The 22269-nt window shown below is 45.3% G+C and overlaps 1 protein-coding gene across 1 annotated transcript in view; it reads right to left on the bottom strand.

Annotated features, from left to right (window-relative positions):
- Positions 1–6066: 6066 nt before the first annotated feature.
- fam20ca (FAM20C golgi associated secretory pathway kinase a) overlaps positions 6067–22269 on the bottom strand; it is a 39357-nt gene continuing 23154 nt past the window's right edge. The window contains exons 4-10 of the mRNA XM_012825559.3: positions 16988–17080; positions 13392–13507; positions 11958–12138; positions 10386–10495; positions 10024–10105; positions 9265–9324; positions 6067–8759 (exon numbers count right to left, since the gene is read on the bottom strand). Coding sequence (XP_012681013.2) covers positions 8504–8759; positions 9265–9324; positions 10024–10105; positions 10386–10495; positions 11958–12138; positions 13392–13507; positions 16988–17080 — 898 coding nt within the window. The 3' untranslated portion in view covers positions 6067–8503. The remainder of the gene's footprint in view (positions 8760–9264; positions 9325–10023; positions 10106–10385; positions 10496–11957; positions 12139–13391; positions 13508–16987; positions 17081–22269) is intronic.

Below are 22269 nucleotides of genomic sequence, written 5' to 3'. Positions count from 1 at the left end.
TCCAACCATCTTGTTCCCCTGATAGCCCGATTCCTCAGCCTCACCCTTCAGAGTAGGGAATGCAAGCGTCAATGCTTAAACCACAGACACTACATTCGTTGCGCTTCCGACTGTTAAATTAGTCCTTACAACTGTTTCAGTCGAAAGCGAATAGTATACCTCTACGCATTCGCCTACGCACATTACGTCCACCACAACCTCTCACATTTAGCCAGTAGTTTCGTAGTTTATGGAAACGACGTTTTTAGGATGTCGGTGATAGACTCATTGATAATTGTGGAATACCAGGGTCAACTGACTCGCTGTTCATTACATTACGAGTCGACCTTCAAACGAATGGTTGTACAATTGTCTGACCTTGAAGATGATACGTCCGACGCTTGAGGAGAATATAAACGCTCTAAACGCGGTTTTGCGTGGACAAGGCTACCCCTGCATCAGTAGGCTATCCTAACCAAGTTGAGACAGAGTGTCCGCTATGATTTCCTTCATGTTCGTTCACAGCATACCCTAGACTTTTGTGAGGCGGTCAGAGACACAAACACTTAGACGTCATGAGTGGCAATTCGGCGAGCATGGCCTGGCTAATGAATGCCAATGTATCGCATGTGCCAGCTCCGAGCTCTAGGGCTGCCAGTAATTAAAGCTTTTCATCAGCTGCCTGGCACATATAATGAATAGCAACTTTAAAAAGGATTTACGAGCGCTGAGGCAGAATCACGGGCAGTAGGTTGCAGCTCACAGTTGCGTCTGGTATATTATCTTCAGTATCCTTACCATCAAGAAGTCTAGGCAATAATACCGTGAAACGATTAACACATCTTCAGTGACAATATGTGAGCGAGCTATTTATGGAATAGCCGAATGCGATATAGGCTAGAGTTGGGGAGAACTGCGGTCTTGTAGGTTGGGTTGAAGAAGAGGTAGCTTACATCAAGGTACAGTGAACTTGATGAGTAACAACACATGCAGCATTAACAGCTGAACAAAACCATGCAGGATCAGGATAGCCCATTTGGTTTTTAAAATATCACATGAGATAGGCCATGGAAGGGGAAATGTTGGATTACATGGGAATTCACAGCTAAAATGAAGCCTATTCTTTGCCAATGATTGACGGAGATGGAGGTTTGTGTTTCACCTACTTCATGTAAGTTTAAGCATCGGGGCCCAATCAGTTGTGTCGAATATTTCTTACCAGTTCGACCATCAGAAACCTATTTTAAAGACTGTATCTCTAGGAATACATATATTAGTCGTTGTCGCCCTCTTTGGGTGTATTATGGTGGCTTAAGAAGTTTGAGAATATCCGTGACCTTGCCTTAATAGCCTCTGCTGCATCTACAATAACAGCCTGTTCTGATACTCTGTCTTTACCTAGGCTACTGTGCATTTTTATAAGCACTTTGTTACCATTCACGGAGCCTACGTTTAGATTTTTCAAAGGCATCGGTAGCCCACGGAATGTCTTCGGTTGTCGGGGAGACGGCCTATTGAGACGCAGTGATTAAAAGGCATCCACCTTTGTGCCGGGTTTATAGTTGATGAGGGTATCTCGCAATTAAGGCTTGACTCTGGCGATTCTAATGTGCTCCTAATGCGTGTGATAAAAGCCATCAGCGTTCAGCTGCCTGACAGAAACGAAGACATTCTAATGAGGAAGAGGACCACTCTTCATGTCCTATTGAGGAGGACAGGATACCTAGGGTCAGCTTCTTCGCTGTAATTAGTGTGTGTGTGTGTGTGTGTGTGTGTGTGTGTGTGTGCGTGCGTGCGTGCGTGCGTGTGCGCGTCCCTGCCTTTGTGTGGGTTGGGGACTGGATGGGGGTGAGATAAGGAGGGCATCAAGAAAGGGGAATACAAGGGGTGTGGAGGTGGTGGTGGGGTGCTCTCACTGTTTCCATAGAGACAGGAGGACAGTGGTCTAGATTGTTGCCATGTTGCTAGGCAGGGAGAAATCCTTACCTAAAGTAGCCTATGGAGGGAAGGATGTTGCACACGCTGCTCAACATAATGGACAACACTACACATCCCCTACACAACCTACTGGTCAGACAACAGATTGTCTTCAGTCGGCGGCTCCTTCAGTTCCGCTGCAATAAGGACCGTTACAGGAGGTCATTCCTGCCCACTGCAATAGCCATCAACAATGAGTCCCCTCTGTGTAGGGAGAGGAGACTCCTCCTCTGAGTGGTAATGCACAATGCACATTTTACATTTAATTTGCACATTAATAGCAATATCTTTATTAAAGTTAGATTCTATGTTTTATTCTATTTATTTAATGTAGTATAATAGGCCTAGTAGTTGTACACACACTGATAGTAATTTTATACCACAGGAATGGAGACCTCCGTCAGACAATGGTAGAAAAATCAGGGACAAGGTTTTATTTGCAATGATGCGCAGAAAGGGAGAGAGAGCATGGCTTCACATATAGATTCGCCAGCTTCTCTGACCAGAACAGAGAAAGACTCAGTTTAAGTGTTCAAGGACTGAGAGGAGAGGGGTGTTAATCACAGAGCTCCGATTACATCAGGAGTCAGAGCAACCCTATGGCCTTCGAGACATAACCAAAACACAGAGGCACACAGATAGAAATGGCACATTCAGGAACACACCGTTTTCTACTTAATTACTTCTAATTCCAAGAAACATAAATGCATATGAGTAGTTATGAGTATATATGAGTAATACGACAAATGAGTAATAAGACATTAATATATAAGAATCATAAGATTTTAGATCTGACTGGAATCTCTCTCAACATACACACACACAGTGTGGGTTAGGGGATAAATAAGGTACTATATCTATCTGTCTATCTATCTATCTATCTATCTATCTATCTACCTACCTATACTGTTGCTTCAAGTCTTTACATGAACATAGCCTACCCCATTAGTTATATGATTCCAATTATGATTATTCAAATTTTTTTTATATAAAAGCCACAGTGTGTTTATTCGAGTTCCACTGTCACAGTACCAATCCTGACCCATACTTTGTTTCATGCCTTCTGACTCGGCCAGGCCATAGACGGGTAACTTTATCGACACTTCCCTATGTCAATGGCAGGTCTCTCTTCATGTGTGATTGTGAAACATTCATTTACTTTAGTGTTTGTGAGGGGTGCTGTTACTGCCATCTAGTGCTGACCTGCTTAAACTGTTGTTTACCTGCAGACAGAGGCTGGCCGCAGTAAACCCGCCTGTGCTAACAGACCAGTGATGCTACAGAACAACACTAGGGCTCAGGGGGGTGGTGGGTAGCAGCGGTGTTGTTTTTTATCCTAATACAACAGACACACATGGGTAGAAACATGAAGTTCAGGCCGAGACCTTTGTGACTGATAATCTGTTTGCAGTCTTTGAAATGGATCTACTTCTTTTTGGAAGGAAGGTCATCATGGTGGCTCCTTACTAAATACATACATACATACATACATACACACATACATACAGACATACATACATACATACATACAGACAGATGGACAGACAGAAAGACAGACAGACACCCACACACACATACATACATACATACATACATACATACATACATACATACATACATACATACATACATACATACATACATACACACACACACACACACACACACACACACACACACATACATACATACATACATACACACATACATACATACAAACATACACACACATACAGACAGACAGACAGACAGACACACACAATTACATACATACATACACATAAAATACTACTACAGATACCAATTTCAACAACTCTTCACCTCTCCTTTCCTAACCTTTATTAACTTATACACCATCCCATGTCATGGCATTGAGCGGTGACTGTGAAGCAGGCTGCTGATGGCTGGTCTGATTAAATAGCACAGTGGGCTCTGAAGGGTAAAGTGTACTTCCTGCGCATCCTGCACCAAAGAGTGACCTCAGGGATCCATCAGCCCTGCAGGACGCACGCGTCTGCGCTCATGTGTGAGAGCGGTGCTCTGGGCTCATAGACTGTGGTTAGAGTGCCATCCTGTGGCCAGTCCAGTGAAGTGCTCTAAATACAAAACACCGTAACTGAAGGCTTTACACAGTTGCCCCTAAATGATAACACACCTATGTTCTGTGCAGAGATTGGCCGATGTTGGGTGTATCTTTACTGCAGTATTTAATTTAAGGCATCGTCAGAAACAGTCATGTTACTTATGTTACTTATATTACAGTCATGTTACTTATATTACTCCCTACGATCCCCATACCAATCTCAGATTGAAAGTCAACAGGGCAGTTTACAGACATACCTGGTTCTGCCAACATACTATGCTCGTCTCTTGAATTAATTCTTCCGTTTACATTTGCTTATTTTCAGTCATTAATAAATAAATTAATATGTGTGGAACAATTTAACCTTGCAGTCAACATTATTTATTTTCTGCAGACTGTAGCAGGGCAAGCTGACACATTTTGGTGTACATTATTGTGTTGCCAAAAAATTTAACACATTTGCTTCCATAAATATTCATGGCATTTGCCTTGAGCCCATGTTTCTCCCTCACTTAGCAGCATTCTGTCTGGGGGTGTGTGAACATATGTAAGTACACCACATAAAGAGGTCTGAAAACTGTGTGTGTGTGTGTGTGTGTGTGTGTGTGTATGCTTGGTTTATTTACACCTCATATCTTTATTTGTCGTTATCACACTACACATGGTTCCCATCCAGTCACTGAGTAGGAATTCAGTGCTTGAAATGTAGGTGCTATATGGCTAATGCTAATGCTAATGCTAATAATGAGTGACCACTGACTCATTTCCATCCCACTCACTTGCCTCATGTAGCACGGCTTCAAATGGAGCTGTCTTGAATCTAATATTTAAATCTCAGCGGGAACTCTGACCGACTGATGTGGAAAATGGAGATTGCTCTGTGCTCCATGGTGCCCACAATTGTACTCACACACATGCTACGTCCTCTATGTGTTTATATGTGTTTGTTTGGGTCACAAAATAATCCACACCGTTGTGGTTGTAACCATGGCCAGGAGCTGTCCACAGCTCTGTGTTGCCTAGAGACGCTGGCCTTCCGGATGCTTGGCTCTCCTGCCTTCTGATTTCTCCTTGGGTGTGTGTGTGTGTGTGTGTGTGTGTGTGTGTGTGTGTGTTGGGGGGTGTTGGGGGGGGTCAGTGCTGAGTCAGATCAGACACGACAGCCCTGATGGCTGGCTGCACCCATCGCAGGCTATCTCAGGCAAGGCCCACTGCTCACAACAGCTCACTCAAGCAAACTCACTGGTGTGTAGCTGATGAAAGTGTACCTCAAACTCACTGGTGTGTAGCTGATGAAAGTGTACCTCAAACTAGCACGTGCTTTTCTGAACGTGCGTTTTCCAAACGTTTCAGTAAATTGTTGAACAGAGGAGGGTTGGATCAATTACGTTAGTTGTAGCTGACCTGTGGTAAATTTCCATTCTTCCACCCAGCTTTACATCTGATAGCAAAAAAGAGTAACACGTCGGGAAGGGTTATTTAACACCACCTTGTGGTGAAATATATTACTGCAGGCCATGTGTTCCTGTAAATTCAGCGTCGGTCTGCTGTTCAGGCTGTGTATTAACTCAGGAAGCTCTGTAGCTCTGAAGAACACACGAGAAATAAAACAAAGCCGTGATCTCCTTTCTCTTTCTCTCCCTCTATAGAGGATAACACACACATGGATGCTGAAGCTTATAGATCACAGCACAGGGGACAGCAAGGAGATTAAGTATTGTGTCCACAGCTCGAGGAATACAATGGCAACGTGGCTCTGACAGACCTAACTCAAAGGCAAGCCTCCAGGTCGGGACAGCCTCTCTCTGGATCTAGCAATGTCATGGAGGTCCTGGCCAGGCTACTCAGCTGTCATCAAATATTAATAACACTGATGGTGTAGATGGAGGCAGCGGAAGCTTCCACAACACTGAGCAGATTAGGCTGACCGCAACACTCTGTGCAGAAGCAGACACTATGGCTGACATCCTGAGCTTAAAGGCCAGATGTGATTTTATACCTCTTATGACACCTTGGAACACAGGCTGTTGTTTTAGTTTAAGTTGTTTATTTGTTTTATCTATTTTTGTTTTGTTTTATTGCACCCATTTGGCAAACATGTTTTCACAGTACCAATGCAGAAGAGAAACAAACCATCAAACCAACTGACAAACAAATAAACAAACAAACAACAAAAAAAAGGACAAAAATAAACCAATGAAGCTTGAGGCTGACATGTTATTTAAAGAGATTTACACAATGTCAGATTCTGCCTTTGTGACAACATGGCAGGACTCTTTCTCTCTGAAACCTCACTGTCACTCACAGCTCTGTCCTGCGACAAGAGTCTACTGCAGGAGAAATGAATGTTCTTCACCCCCCCCCCCCTAAAAAAAAACAACAACAACAAAAAAAAACATTCAAGTATTTCTTCTTGTTGCACAGGCACTGGGTTGGACTGGGACAGAGGTGGGCAGAATGCTGGAACCCTTGCTTTGTTGGAAATCTACGTCCAGCTGTTCACTCGAGTAGCAAAGAAGTGTTCAAAACAAGGACAGCATAAGAAACAGTATCCAAACAACCAAATAAAAAACAAGCAAAGCAATCTCCATTGTATTTTGGTACGAGGTTCAATAAATAATCTTTAGAAAGCATTAAAAACACAACACATAAAATATTAAACTATCATGCTCCTTGTAACTCTCGGTGTCACAATGGACATTTGTTTAGCAGAATGGTTGGCACTGTGAGATCTTATAGTAACTGATGAAGCCTTTATGATCAGTCAAACCAAAAACTAAAGGCACTCTTGTGTTAAAGTAAATGATGTTTCATTGGGCACTGAAATAATAAAAAAAAGCAATGCAACAGTAACAGTAAATTGATGAAACGTAAACCCACTGAACCCTGTAAAGATTTCCAGTAAGCCTTTAGCTTACTACTAAACACAACTACTACAAAATCAAAGCTAAAACCCATCCATCTACAGTATCTATCTACTACAGTTTGTTTGTAATCACCTGTATGACCTTAATACCCAAGACTTAACAACTAACGACAGTTCACTAATCCAGCCAGGAACCTTCACAAGATGACCTTTTGGTGACCAGAAGCATGGAAACAGCATGAGAGTGACAGATGACGCTGGTCTCCTGATTGGTCATGGGAAGCAGAAGGACTAGGCTGGGGGTCCAGGTTGCTGGGAGATGTGATGTGGCACTAGCAGCCAAAAACCCAAGCAGATTAGAAATCCCAACGATCCTCTGTTGATTTCATTTCCATTTCTTTTGGAGGTAGTGCCAGCTTCTGGTCTGCCGGCGTCTCACACAGGGAACAGATGAGAGAGGGAGGCCTGTGGTAGGGTAGGACGGCCAAAACAGGAAACCCATACGTGCAACAGCTTTGGGTTCTCAGCCAACTTCCTGGTCAGCTAGCTTTAAAAAAAAAAAACAATTCCTCAGTGAGTAATGGTTTTATTTTGACTGAGGATTTTTTTCAATCTGAGCGAATATAATGAAATCTACTGAATAACCCACATGACTGTGATCGGTAGGAACAGGTTGTATAAAAACACTCTCGGACGGATGAGCATTTTTGATAAGAGGTTGGTGGCGCAGACTGAGAAGCTGAAACAACCACTGCATCTATCTGCCTGTGTGCAGTAAGCTATGAGAGAGACGATGGTGTATGAATGAAAGTCTATGCATGTTGGCTCCTTTACAAGCTGTTGTGATTTTGAGCATGTAAGACACACCATTAGTTCAGCCCCAGTGGTGACCACTTCCATGTCATCTCTTCTCATGTACTCTCTGCCCATCAAATGCACATTAACCTTTTATTATTTCACCACTGTACTGAGTGACATTTTCCCAATGGAAATATGTGCAATTTTTAATAAATGATGCCGAAACATTGCTCTCTATTATAAAGGCATAGTTTAACAAACACACGCTCACCCACAGAAAGAAAGAGCAGCAAAATCTCAAATCTCAAATAAGCTTCATTTGAACAAACAAAATATACAGCAAGGGACAGTCCTCCTTTCTGGAGGCCTGTGTCAAACATCTTCCATGGGATTCATCTCCCGTGACAATGTCCTGCCACCTCAAATGAGCAGTGGTCTCGTGTATGTGCGCATATACCTTACATATGCATACACACACAGTGGCCTTTTAGGTAAAGAGGCGTTGACAGCAAGTCTTGGTTTGGAATTCACTGAATTCAGGATGGAGGCCTGAGGGATGAGGCACAAGAACCCCCCCACCCCCACCCCCACCCTCGCCCCCAAACCGGTAAAGAAACGCCTCCTCTGACACTCATGCAGCGTTCAGTTTTAGGGGCTGTTGAGACGGGGAGAAGGGGTGGGTTGAGTGGGGTGTCCACCCTCCTCCTCCTCCTCCTCCTCCTCCACCTCCTGGTGGCTCAGCACCAACGGGTCGACCTGACCCAACTATGGTGCCGGTGGTTCCCTCTCTCCTGGGCTCACTACCTCCCCCGGGCGCCGGACTCGTGGTGCGGGGAGCGCAGGTCGTCCTCCACCACGCTGGCGAAGCCCTCTTTCTCCACGCAGTCGGACAGCACCTTCAGCACCACCCTGAGCCGCCGGTCCAGGGCCTCCAGGTGGGGTCGGATCAGCACCGGGCTCAGGCGGTCCCGCAGCAGGGACTCCTCCATCAGGGTGCTCAGCTTGAACTCCTCCTTGGCCAGCAGCTGGAGGCGCAGGTAGGTGGAGCGCTTCACTCTGCCGAGAGAGGGGACATGACGGAAACCTGTCACTGTGTGTTAATGATGAGGACTCAACTTAAAAGAGCTTTCTTTCCCTTCTTTACTTTGGGTGTATAGAAACGCTACTTGACTGTACATGTCGTGAACTTAATCCTCTGCTGTGACAAATGTGAATCAAATGTGAATCAAATGTGACTCAGTCTGAGCTTCTTAAATTTCATCTTGTAAAATTCTCGTGTATACGTTCACACTAAGCCCAGTAGAAGTAACTCAGTACAAGTTGTCTTTTTTTTTGCATATTCGCCATGATTCTCGAAGCCCCCAGCACGGTGCCCTGTCTCGGCTGGGAAATGATTATCACTTCATCACTTAAATGGTGCAAATCAAATAAAATCTATACTATAAGATCTATACTATAAAATCTATACTATTAAATCTATACTATAAAATCAGACAGATGGAAAGGAGTGAGAATCATGATCATGTGCGTTCATGTCAGAGCTGAAAGGGAAGATAGTCACCTGCAGCACTGACTGAGAGGCACCAGGATGGAGAGCTCATCGTGGGAGTGCTTCCCGAACCTGATGGGGTTAGAAAACAAAACCAGGTCACACATCCGCACAGCTGCCAACATCAGAAGCGCTGTAGATGCGCTGCGCAAAGACGGCTGCTGATCAAACACAGCACCCACGGGAGATGGGTGTCAGTTTCACTCTCATGTTTCACATAGGAGAGCGGCGCAGAGCGGCACGAGAGAGTTTGGGAAAGTTTGGCGAGGTGAACCAGGCCTCGGTAGACAGCTGACAGCAGCTCAGTCGGAGACGCATTTGCCCCGGTTTTGCAGTGGGATGTGGGCCGGACCTTGACCAGATCCGGCTCAGGCTCTCCTCCGCTCACTAAAAAGTGTTCCCGTTTCAGAGCGTCGCTGGAGAACAGCTCCCTGAATCCGACGCGCTTAGCATCCGACGCTCGCCGCGCGCATACGTTATGCATTTCCCTCAGGCTCTCTAACGCGAGCAGTCGTCTCGCTGGAGAATTCCGCCGCAGTATCTCCGGCTTTCAAGTCAGCTGCTTATGAAGCTCATGAGAAGAGCTTTAAACTTCTATGAGAGCAGATCGTGCTTTTCAAAGTTTCCTGCTGCCGTGGTTCTGCGCGTGCTCGACTGCAGCTAGCGAGGGTGGAGGTTCGGAGGAGATGCAGAGCGTCGGCCATCTTGAAGCTCTAGCCAAAGTGATGGCAACAGATATGAGAACCGATATGAGATATGCGTCTCACTCACCCTCTGCCGTTGTCCAAGTGGATGATGAACGTCTCATTGCCAAATTTCTCAAAGGTCTCGTAGTGGTGACGATCCATGTTGCCTGAGAAATGAGAGTAATCAGAGTTCTGCTCGGCATTTTTATGACCAAGGGGCCTTTGTAGTCATTTTATCACGCCTACACTGTACCCGATCGATCAGGTTGGAGAGAACAACAGTGGCATATCATTTGGAGTATGAGTCAGAGACCCATAAATCCTCCGTCAGTCCCACAGAATGTAGGCGCCGATGGAGTTATTACATACGGAAATGACATTCACTGAGGGGTCGGCACACAGGTTTGAGAGAGTAGAAGCAGAAGCATGTTTTAACTGTCGTCTTACCCATGAGGAAGTCAAAGACAGCCATGTCCATGACATCTAGGAGTCGAGTGCCCTGGTCATACGGGGGCGTCTGCTTCACCTCGTCACAGTAGTCGGGGTCCACCTCCCACCTAAACAAATAAACAAACAAATGGGTGAGACGACCAAAGTCAGAATCGAGGGCCGTACCTTTAACAGGTACAAACAGGTTGTACAGAGAAAGTGGTTAACAGACCCGCGGTCCACAGTGAAATCCAGAGGGAAAAGAGACTGGCACATTTATTCAGTCAACATCTATTCTTTCTATACTAGAGAAGCTCTTGCATCTCTGGGAGCAATAGGAAGTCCACTCCATTGACATGTCACAGCAATAATCTGCTGCTGCTTCGAGAACTGGCTGGGATAAGTGGCACTTGGCTAATCAAAATGACCCTATGATTACACCAAAATAGCACTTTTCCACAGAGATGACACTGAGTGGGTGTGTGACTGAATTTGAATGAAAAGTCTCATTCTCATCATTCTCAGTCTCATTTCCACATTTGTCTGCAGCAGGTGAAACATGATGCTCAGACTGAATAGTTCCTGTCACTGGTGTTTGGATGCTGGGGGATTTGTAATGTATATATGTATATACGATATACGTCTCTGCTCTGAACTGAGCCTTTGAGGGGGAGATTCAGTGACTGGCTAGCAGGTTGAGAGGTGACAGCATGGGGGGGGGGGGGGTTGTAGGTGGGTAGGATGGAAGGGTTAAAAGGAGAAGGGGTGGGGGTGGGGGGGCAGAGGGACTGTCACTGCAGCTGAGTGAAGTCTCCACGTCCCTTGAGTGGAGTGAGAGAGAGAAAAAGAAAGAGAGAGAAAGAAAGAGAGAGAAGAGAGAACACTGCTGAGGGAGAGGAGGAATGACATGGTCCCTCGCCTACTTTACTCAGACATAATTACATTGATAGAGGGAGAGAGAGAAAGAGCAAGGGAGAGAGGGAGAGAGGGAGGCAGAGAGGGAGAGAGATGGGGAATGAAGACATTGTGACACAGAGACAGAGTGAGCAAAACGACAGAGACAGCAGGAGAGAGAGTAAGTCAGAGAGACAGAGAAAAGTAGAGTGAGAGAATGAGAGAGTGAGTGAGAGAGACAGAGAAAAGTAGAGTGAGAGAATGAGAGAGTGAGTGAGAGAGAGAGAAAAGTAGAGTGAGAGAATGAGAGTTAGTGAGTAAGATACAGATCAAGGGTCTGGGGAGAAGGAGAGTGACTCTTAACTGGGCCTGACGCTCCAGGCGACTCTATCAGCTGTACCTCTTAAGTAACACGCTCTGGCCCGTGCGGTTGGAATGAGGGATCTGATGAGACAGTGTCTGCAGCGGAACAAGGATAATGTAATTTCTTTTCTGGCTGCCTCTGGAGGAGTAAACTGCAGTGTCACTATTGTGATTGTGATTGTGATTGCGCCAAGGAGCTCTTGCAGGTGAGAGGGGCTGTGTGTGTGTGTGTGTGTGTGTGTGTGTGTGTGTGTGTGTGTGTGTGTGTGTGTGTGTGTGTGTGTGTGTGTGTGTGTGTGTGTGTGTGTGTGTTAGATTGAGGAACAAGCTTACTCGGCTTTCTTGCGCTTGTGGTAGGAGCGGCGCCACGGACTCCTCCAGGTCTTCCGCTTGGCCAAGGCCAGGTCGGGGAGGAAGGCGGCCAGCGAGCCCTCGATCTGGTCCGGTTTGCCACAAAGAGCATGTTCAGTGGAGCAGTAGTACGAGCACTCCCCGTAGAAACAGATGTTGTTGGCTAAAGAAAGAGAGAGGGAGAACAGAGAGAGAGAGAGAGAGAAAAAAAGATGATTTAACACTCGTTTATTGAACCAGTACTTAGAGAGAGAGAGAGGGGGAGAGGGTTTAGCAGGTGGCCTGGTTGGATTTTGGTTTCACCAGGTTATGTAAGCCCTCTGGTCCCACATACTCCCTGACTCGGAGAGGTTAAGACGTTAGCCATAAGCCAAGGGCAACAGTTTCTCTGGCTCTGAATGCCTGCCCTTAACTGTACACAAATCAGATAACTCAAAGCACTCAAACACAGGTTTGGACTCCTGTAAAACAGGTTCTGCAGGTCTGACACCATGTCCTGTTTCCTGGAATCTATTGAGTCTGTTTAGAGATTCCTTAAGTTTCACACTCTCAACAACTCTCGGAAAGGGACTTGAGAAAAAGGAAACGTTTCAGTTCACACACCTGCTCTGTGACAGACTGGGTTATTGTGTGTTGTGTAGAGAATTATGGGCAGGGTTTTAGTAGAGCATTACAAATAGTCATATTTTTTAAACAACTATATTGTTAATAGATCAACATCTTAGATATGTATTATTGACACACCATGGTAAACTAATGCTGCATAAAGTCAGAGAATCAGCAAGATATGAAGCTATTGGTATGAAGATATTTTCCATTCCAAGAAAAGTATGTATCTTAAATGATTCCGTTTCTGGCAACAATAGACTAAAATATAGAGCCGTTGAGTTTAAAAAAAAAAAGTGCTTTTAAATGGAATACATTTGGATCATAAATATTTCATTCAGTGTTATACCATACTCCGTCACACAACCCAAGGGGACTGTTGAAATGGGAATTGCAAATCTGCTGCCTTCCTGATCATAGTCAATCCAAAATCGTTTCCATTTCCTCGGTTGAAATAACTTTGTTTTAAAACAGGCCGCTTGCAGCGGGGAAATAAGTGATGTGTGTGTGAGTGCTTTCTGATGAAAAGGTCAACGCTAGCCTCGTTCCCTTGGTAACTCTTGCGTGTTTTCACGCTTGGCTTCTGCACCGATTGCTCTGCGTGAAAGGAAGCGCTCGGCTCTGGGGCAGGCTAAGACAGCCAAGGCCGATCTAGCAGATGAGATGAAAGCTGTGGGAACGCTTTGGGAATGCCGTGAGAATATTGATACCTACGGTTATGTAGCACTCTTGCCACAACCGCGGAAAAACTGTTGATACCTGCGGGGGATGTGTGTGTGCAAAGGGGTCCTGCCGTGGTCATGTTGATACCTGGGGATATGAAGAAGGTCCTCCACAGCTTCTTGTCACGAGTCACGTCCCGGATTTCCCTCGTCATGTTGACAAGGCGCCCGGCGACCGGGGGCACGCGGCGGAAGTCGAGAATTCTGAGGACGTGAAAGTGGAAAAGGTGCTGAGTGGATGGGACCACACAGCTCTGTCTTTAACATGACATACACACATGACCTTCCCATTCACAATCACACAGCTCTGTCTTTAACATGACATACACACATGACCTTCCCATTCACAATCACACAGCTCTGTCTTTAACATGACATACACACATGACCTTCCCATTCACAATCACACTCGTTCTGTTAATCATTAGAATTCACATACAGGAGATTACAAGAGATTAAACCGTATGTTGTGGCAACACATATTTTTTTGTTCAATGCTCAATGTTTTTTGGAGCATACATAATGTTCCTTGCAGCTTAAAAAATGGTAAAATGATAATGCTGTGCCACATGTAGTTAACCATAGGCTGTGAGCACCACATGTAGTTAACCATAGGCTGTGAGCATGGCTGCTGTAAGGTGCCACATGTAGTTAACCATAGGCTGTGAGCATTTAGTTAACCATAGGCTGTGAGCATTTAGTTAACCATAGGCTGTGAGCATGGCTGCTGTAAGGTGCCACATGTAGTTAACCATAGGCTGTGAGCATGTAGTTAACCATAGGCTGTGAGCACCACATGTAGTTAACCATAGGCTGTGAGCACCACATGTAGTTAACCATAGGCTGTGAGCATGTAGTTAACCATAGGCTGTGAGCATGGCTGCTGTAAGGTGCCACATGTAGTTAACCATAGGCTGTGAGCATGGCTGCTGTAAGGTGCCATTGCTGGGAGCACTTGTGTTGAGTTCTGTTCTGCTTCGCCTCACCTCATATGCAAACCCATTCATAATTCATCAGAATGAATCCTTGTGTTCTGCTGGCATTTGTGAACCCAGCCTCTGATACATACACATATACAGAGAGATGTGAACCCAGCCTCTGATTCATACACATATACAGAGAGATGTGAGCCCATGTGGGAGATGCAAAAGAGTGATTTGGTTTTTATGATTTACATAAAAAATACATGCAGTGTATCCTTAGGCAAAAGTCGGCTTAACCTGAGTTTTGCATGAAAAAGTCGAGTTTGAACAGAGCTTGTGGAAATTCAACTCAACTCAATTCCAATCCTTCCAGTTCCAGTTCCAAGTTATCTGATCACCTTTTTATTTATGTTTGTGGAATCTATGACTTAGAAACCTCCAATTCACACCCTTCTGTTTCTTTTAAAAGCCAATGATTATTTGGTCATATATTAATTAGTAATCTTAGTAATTTGATGACAGTTGAAACAGCAAACAACCCCAGGTGTACCTACAGTACTTTACTAAATCTGTATATTTCTTCTAGAATAAGACACACCTAGAGAAAGACTCTACTGCTGACCTGGTTATTCCTGCTCTCCACACTTAGAATAGAATTTCTTTTTTACTCATAACTCCACTGTTAGACATTGAGGATATGTTAATGAAAAAGTATAAATAGAATAATCATGACATCTTCACACCACTGACCAATTAAGGCAGATGAACATATCATTAAATGAAAGATGCTCACTAAGTGTTTGTATGATGCAGTCCTTTACGACGTCACGCAGCATACTGATATTACGCTGCTGATGTGGCTGGCTGGTCAGCTCAAGAGCAGCTCCACTCTGACTCACGTTGTAGCCCATGTGCAGCTCTAGAGTTCCTGTCCTGCTCACTCACCCTCTGTGTCCCCTCAGAAACACGAACCCCGGGGAGGGGAAGCCCTGTGGGACGGAACCCAAGCTGCAAGACCAAAGGGGTGGTGGGGGGGTTGACGGATCAGAACTGCTGACTCATGTCGCTGGCCAGCGCTGACAAAGAGAGGCCTTTGTGGGGAGGAGAGTGGCTTCCTGCAGGCCACCAGGGAGCAGGTGTATGTGTGTGTGAGACGTGGGTGAGGACAGGGGACAGCGAGAAGGACACTACATGTGTGTGTGAGACGTGTGCGATGACAGGGGAGAGCGAGAAGGACACTACATGTGTGTGTGTGACGTGTGTGAGCACAGGGGAGAGAGAGAAGGACACTACATGTGTGTGTGAGACGTGGGGGAGACAGGGGAGAGCGAGAAGGACACTACATGTGTGTGTGAGATGTGTGTGAGCACAGGGGACAGCGAGAAGGACACTACATGTGGAAGCATGCAATAGTGGGGCACAGAGACATACAACAAATGTATGCATCCACATCCACATCTGAGATGGTTGCCATGTACAGTATGTCTTATAAAAAAATTGATATGTTTGGCACTGTATGCAGTCTCAGTCCGACATGTGCAGCACACCTGTCTGAAGTGCTCTGGGCTGTTCACAGGGCTGAATACTGCTGCACCACGCATGACATGTCTGGCAGAGATGTATGTATGTCCGCCATATTGTTGAAAAAGCATTCAGATCCAAAAAGGCATAATGTATATAATATACTGTATGTATACATAAAGTATATATATACTGGTGTCAATCTGCCCTTGCTAGGAACACTCCACCCTTGTGCCATGCCTTGACTCAGACTGTGGTCTGTCCAGACCTTTGTCCAAGAGAACACCATGAAAGGCATAGGGGGCTTAGAGGTATATATATCAAAGGGTCCTGGCCCCTGAAATGGAGAAATCAAATGAAATGCGCCATTTTTGGGGGTAACTGAAGCCTCCTGCCGTCTCAGAAACGATACCAAGTTTGCATACTTGAGGGGTTTTAGGGTGGTTTTATTTTTCCTTGTCCAACCTACAGAGAAATCTTTGGCCAGACAGATTTGACACGGCATCCGACGGACTGCAGTCTGAGTGCACTTGGCAGCAGGGCGGCCCCATGTGCGTTCTGCTCCACCTCACAGAGCTGCTCTGTTCTCACCCTTCATCTGGACGCACGCACGTCTGCCTCACATTCCGGGCAGGTAATGTAATATTAATCTCAACTGGTGCGGTCTGAGGGAACCACCTGACGTCCTCTTCCATGTGGAAGGAACAAGGAAATTATGGCTATGACTGGTGACCTCTACACTGAAAAATTCAAACAGCAATAAGATTTTTCAGATGTTTCTACTGTTATCATTATCCAATGTGGTGTGTGTGTGGAGGAACTGAAATTCAATACATTTGAGGATAACATAAAGTTTAGGATTGGTTACCAGTGGAAAAACTGACAACCTGCTGTGGCAGTAGACTCCTAAACCCTGACGTGTTTACACCCTTGTATGCCCATTTTGCTTTTTGACCTGTTACTGTGAATTAACGGAGGTGAATGTTATGTTTCTCACCCTTCCCAATAAAGCCGTAGTAATGAGGTAGTGCTCTAATTGACAACCGTGGGACTCTGAACCTGGAGTCTCTCATGACTGTAGTTCAAACGTCATGGGATCAGCTCCAGTCAAACACGGACACCCTTCTGAGTCTACCAATCCCATTCTGAGGTGATGGTGAACATGATGAGGCCTGGGCTTCCCACCCATCCTGAGGTGATGAAGAACATGATGAGGCCTGGGCCTGGGCGTCCCACTCACCTGTCCAGGTGGAAGGCTGCTACCTCAGCATTATGCCTCTCGAAGTCGGAGAAGTAGAAGAAGTCGGGAGGGGTTTCTTTTTCCCTTGTCTGCCTGCCAAAGAAAAGAGAAAAGAGAGAGATTTGTGAGGTTCCTGTCTGCACAGCTTGAAAGGCTACTGTGCGATATTAAGGAGAGCATTTCAAAAGGTCTGCTATTAGGTTTGTGCAGTGCTGTTGCTGCTCCACTCAATGGCCATAAATGGACACCTCCAAACTGCCTATTTCTCAAATGAGATATGCGTGCTGTGCCCATATCTGCACACATTTCCCTCAAAACTATTTTTATTGACCAGATCAACTGTGTGTCTTTCTAGACAATCACATCAATCCTCTCTGATCACACAACAAATAAGTCTTCTATGCGCACCCGGCCTGTTTCCATATCAGTAGACAATAAGAAACTGTGGTGTTATGAGGTGTGTACAATGTGTGTGCCCTGTGTCCTGGAACTGGAATGAGATAAGCACTCCGTGATGTGAAATGATTTGTTTCCCAACGCCAACATTTTCAGTCCATTTAGCTCTACGCAGATCATTACTCAACACATGTAGCTAATTAGCTGTGGGGAGAGACGCGCGTGCGTGCTACCAGGCCTTTGGTAATGGCTGAACTGTGCTCTGAGTGAGGATGAGAGGTTGCCTTGCCGCCCTCAACGAGCAATCATCCATTCAGCCAGCACCCAGCACCACCCCTCCTCTCTCCATCAACCCCTCCACCCCCCCAGCCCACCACCACCCTCATTACTGTAAGGGCTTCCTATCTCCGGAACCTGTAAAAGCTTTCTCTCAGCATCCTGTCTTCAAGCCATCACACCCCCACCCCCACCCCCACCCATCCCATCCCGCCCAAGCCATTAGCCCGAAGAGCAGTGCACATCCCCTGCTCCCTGACAGCGTCCATGTGGCCTGATCCGTAATGGAAGGGCCCCCTTGGCTTTTATTTATTTATTTTGTGGGGCTTGTCCAGAAAAAGCGGGCTTTTCTCAGTCAATCCGGCCGCCATTCTCCATTATGATCCATTCAATTTCCCGGCTGAAGCAAATGGAGTTTTTATTTGGACCAGGGCAAATAAAGACGGTGCCGCTCTGAATCACTGGAATGGAGCAGAATGATGTGTGTGTGTGTGTGTGTGTGTGTGTGTGTGTGTGATGCACACAATGGCTGCTCCTAAAGGCCACCCCCCCCCCCCATGTGCTCCACTTTCAACACACACTTAGGATGCAGCAGTGAGTGAAATCCAGCCTTCTCTGGAGCAGCTAGTGTCCAACACTGGCTCCTCTACCGCCACTGCTCATTCAGCCACTGATACCCAGATGATCATAGCTCAGACATTACTGCCAGTAAGGGGAGGCCAGACATGTAGTTGTGAGATATATAGGCACACGCATAGTGTGTATATAGCTGAGGTGGTGTGTGATGGGATAGTGATGAGTTATAAGCCCGTGGAGGGAACCAGAGCAAAATGGCCAGCAGCTGTGATGAGGAAAATCTAAAATTAAACATATCTGCACTTTATGTCCCGTACGTCCCTCTTCGTGAGGAAAAAAAACACAATGACCTAAAGAACCAGCTGCTTAGGCAAAACTCAGCCACTGTCACATTGTCTCCCTCTCACCTCCTGATAACACCCAACGCCGCTCGGAGCTTCACTCCGCACAGCTTCAACACGGCTTTTTTTTCTCCTCTTAGTTTTTTTTCTGTCTCCCTCTCTCGTATCTGCTTAACGCGCAGCGCTGTCTCCCCGCTCTCATACTGCGGCACTGCCAGCCTCCGCTGTCGCCGCGGTCACCGTGACCCTGTCGGCTTCTTCCTGTCTGGGAGGAAGCGCGCCGGGGCTCGCTAGTCGGCACGGTGACGGGCGGCCGATGTGACACCTCAGTGCGCTCGGGAAACTGGGGCTGGAGTCTGCGCGGCGTTTAATGTGCCTTTGTCAGCGGGCGGAGGCAGGGCAGCGAGTCAGAAGCAGGGTAATTACCTCGATATCAATCTGAACCGCACGCCAATAAAACTCAGAGACGAGCCGTTTGTGCGCTGTCTGCCTCTGGCCCGGTGAAGAGGAATGTCAAGATCGCTTCTGGTCGATAGATTTTTGCAAGAAAAAAAAGAAAAAAAGAGGCTATGAAATAGGTCAGCACTTAAAACACTTAAGGACATTTGGTGTAGGGTTAAATGAACACAGACAGCCTTACATGAACGTGTTGAACTTGACATGACCCATTCATTAAAGTGGCTCAAGTCTTTTGAATTAGGTTTCGTTCAGTGACAATAACAACACAGATGTGTACACAGATGTCAGTGGAGACACACACACACACACACACACACACACACACACACACACACACACACACACACACACACACACACACACACACACAGGCTCATACACACACCAGGTTGTCCTTTAAATCAGCACACTTGAGGGCTGGTTCACGATAGGCATCCCAGAGGATCTGGGGAAATAGAAGAGCTGCTGCGAGCTGCTTTGTAGCCTAAATGTGCTGAGCGAGCTGTTTAAAGACAGCATTAGCAGCGCTCGCTCGCTCTGAGGGCTGGCCGACCTACTTGTACTTTGTCTTCTGGATGTTCTCCTTCTCACTGAGAAGAAGTCAACCTGGTGGCAAAAGAAATTGCTTCTTTTTTTCCCCTTTTGGCTGACATCCTGTCTGCTTTTGGTATTGAGCACACAGTGGGATGACAATCCAGTCCCACAACAATGGATGAGCTCCTGGGAGTTTGCCTGCTCCCCAGATGGCAATGCAATAAAAGAGCACGTGTTTGCATTACATAATGTAATGAGTGGTGTTTAAAACTGTGATGAAGCTTTGCCATTCTATCTGATCCTCTGAAGGGATTATGGGCCTTTTTTTTCATGTCTATAGACAAGAGCCATCAAACGCTAGTATATTAAGACTTATTTCCAAAAGAAGTCATTTATTAAAGCTGTATGTCCCAGTTCTGTGCATTTGAACTAGGAATTCTGAGTGAGTTCTGAACACACTGTTTGAGAACCACTTGAACCAAGAGGTACTGAAGTCCAGGTAGCAAAATGTAACTTTAAAAAGCACTGGTATGAAAAGTGGATTTGGGAAATCTTTTTTTCTGAAAGATCATAACTAAATCAAGCTAATAACTAGATGAAAGAATAAACAATGTGTAACAATGCATTATTGCATATAACCATCAATGAACTTTTGGAGAGGGAGGGAAAGCATTGTTTTGTGATTGAGACGGGTGGCCGAATTCGGCCCGATTCCATGCATGATGCATGTAGCTCTTTTTAAATGGTCGCATTGCAAGACATGATAAAAGCTGCTAGCTGGCCTGAGCCTGTGTCAGTGCTGAGAGTCAGGGCAGGAGAAAGAGAGAGAGAGAGAGAGAGAGAGAGAGAGAGAGAGCGGACGATCAGCGCTCTGCCAGCCAGCTGAAATTCCATCAGTGGGACTTTGGCTCCTGCCTTTGTGCTTTAAGCTGCTATCTCCACATCTGTAAGGCAGACAGGACCACACTTGCCAAGCAGCGCTGCTGCTCGCTAGAACAAGGTACTGTACATGCGCACAGGAAGCGCTGCTGCTCGCTAGAACAAGGTACTGTACATAAGCACAGGAAGCCTCTGAACCCAGATGGGGTTTGGGTGATTGCAGCTGCTTTCAATTTGTTCTATGGAGACATCAGAAGCAAAAGGTGTCTGTGTCCCTCCCTTTTCCAACATCCTAGATCCCAAGGTTGCAACTCTAAAAGGGTGTGATGTGCTGTGTGATCAGGACAGGGAAGGCATTGTCTACAATGAATTCTGGCTACACTGAAGGTAACAAGAATCATGTTGTTATCGGAAAGAATGCAATCCTCAGATATATGGCTTCCAACTAGCACAAATGATTCATATGAGACCCCACCCTACACCATGGAAAAGGGCTGGAACTGGGAAAGACTCAATAGGAAAACTACACAGGATCTAGAGCTCACCCAGGAATGGCCGCTGGAATAATACAATGTCTAGCTTCAAGCCACATTTCTATACTTGCATAATTAATTGCAATCGTTTTCATAACGCTGCATCATGTCTTTCAAGGATTAGGCAACGTTCCCAATATACTTGGCAAAAATGCAAAAAGTATTTTGCAACAAGGGGCAAAATAAATTGGATTTGTTCATGGATCTTAATTCCCATGGAAGTTTTTTTTTTTTTAAGGGAAAATAGTAGTGCTGTCAGTTTAACGCGTTATTAACGGCGTTAACGCAAACCCACTTTAACGGCGTTAATTTTTTTTATCGCGAGATTAACGCGAATTTTTTTTTTTTTTTTTTTAGATAAACATTCTTTTTGGCCTCGCAAACTGTGTAGTAGGCGAACGTTACGGTTTGAGTGAATGGTGAGCGCGATACGGCGAAATGGATGATAAAAAGCTTCTGAATGGAAAGTTTACTTTTAAAAGTTGTGTTGTGCAAAAGAAGCGAGCTTCACTGTTGTCTGAAAATGTCAACAGGCAGCTGGCTGAAAGCAAAGAAGTAGTAGGCTTACCTTTTATTGGTAACCTAACTGTTACGGTTCATTGTTTCTGAAATAAGAGGCCTGACTGCTATGTTCCCAGCAAACTTGAAAAAAAGAAAATATTAAGCCATGGTTTAACTGCACTATAGGCTGAGTCCTTGTTTACCTGAAATGTGCACTTTATAATTTTATTTTGTACCGCCCTGTTTGGCAATATTGGTTTTCAATAAAATAAAACATTTGCATTAAGCAAGCCAATCAACTTTTCCATGTTGATAAGGGCATTAAAATAAAAATAAAATGATGGAAAAAATAAATAAACGAAGGGACATTTAGAATAGATAAAAATTTGCGATTAATCGCGATTAATTTTGAGTTAACTATGACATAAATGAGATTAATCGCGATTAAATATTTTAATCGTTTGACAGCACTAGAAAATAGTCTACATCAACAGCAGTTGTTTTAGAGAAACTTCTGTATATGCCAGGCCCTATGATAGAGCTTTATGGGGACATGACAAAAGTAGTGAAGTAACAAGACCACAACGGCGGTGGAGTGAAAGAGAATTTACCAAAAATAAAACAGTCCTCTTCCAGACTCAACTTCCTGTTTGCACACTCAGAAATGGGAGACAGAAATACTTGTGGCCATGTGGGAGTTTAGTGGGTTCTTGTGAAAGACAGAAAACAAGAAATGTACACACCTTCTCATCTGTGTGCTTACAGAATGCAACACTGATTTCCCTTG

The sequence above is a fragment of the Clupea harengus genome, chromosome 1, assembly GCF_900700415.2.
Source record: "Clupea harengus chromosome 1, Ch_v2.0.2, whole genome shotgun sequence".
NCBI lineage: Eukaryota > Metazoa > Chordata > Actinopteri > Clupeiformes > Clupeidae > Clupea > Clupea harengus.
This window is presented reverse-complemented; position numbering and strand designations above follow the sequence as displayed.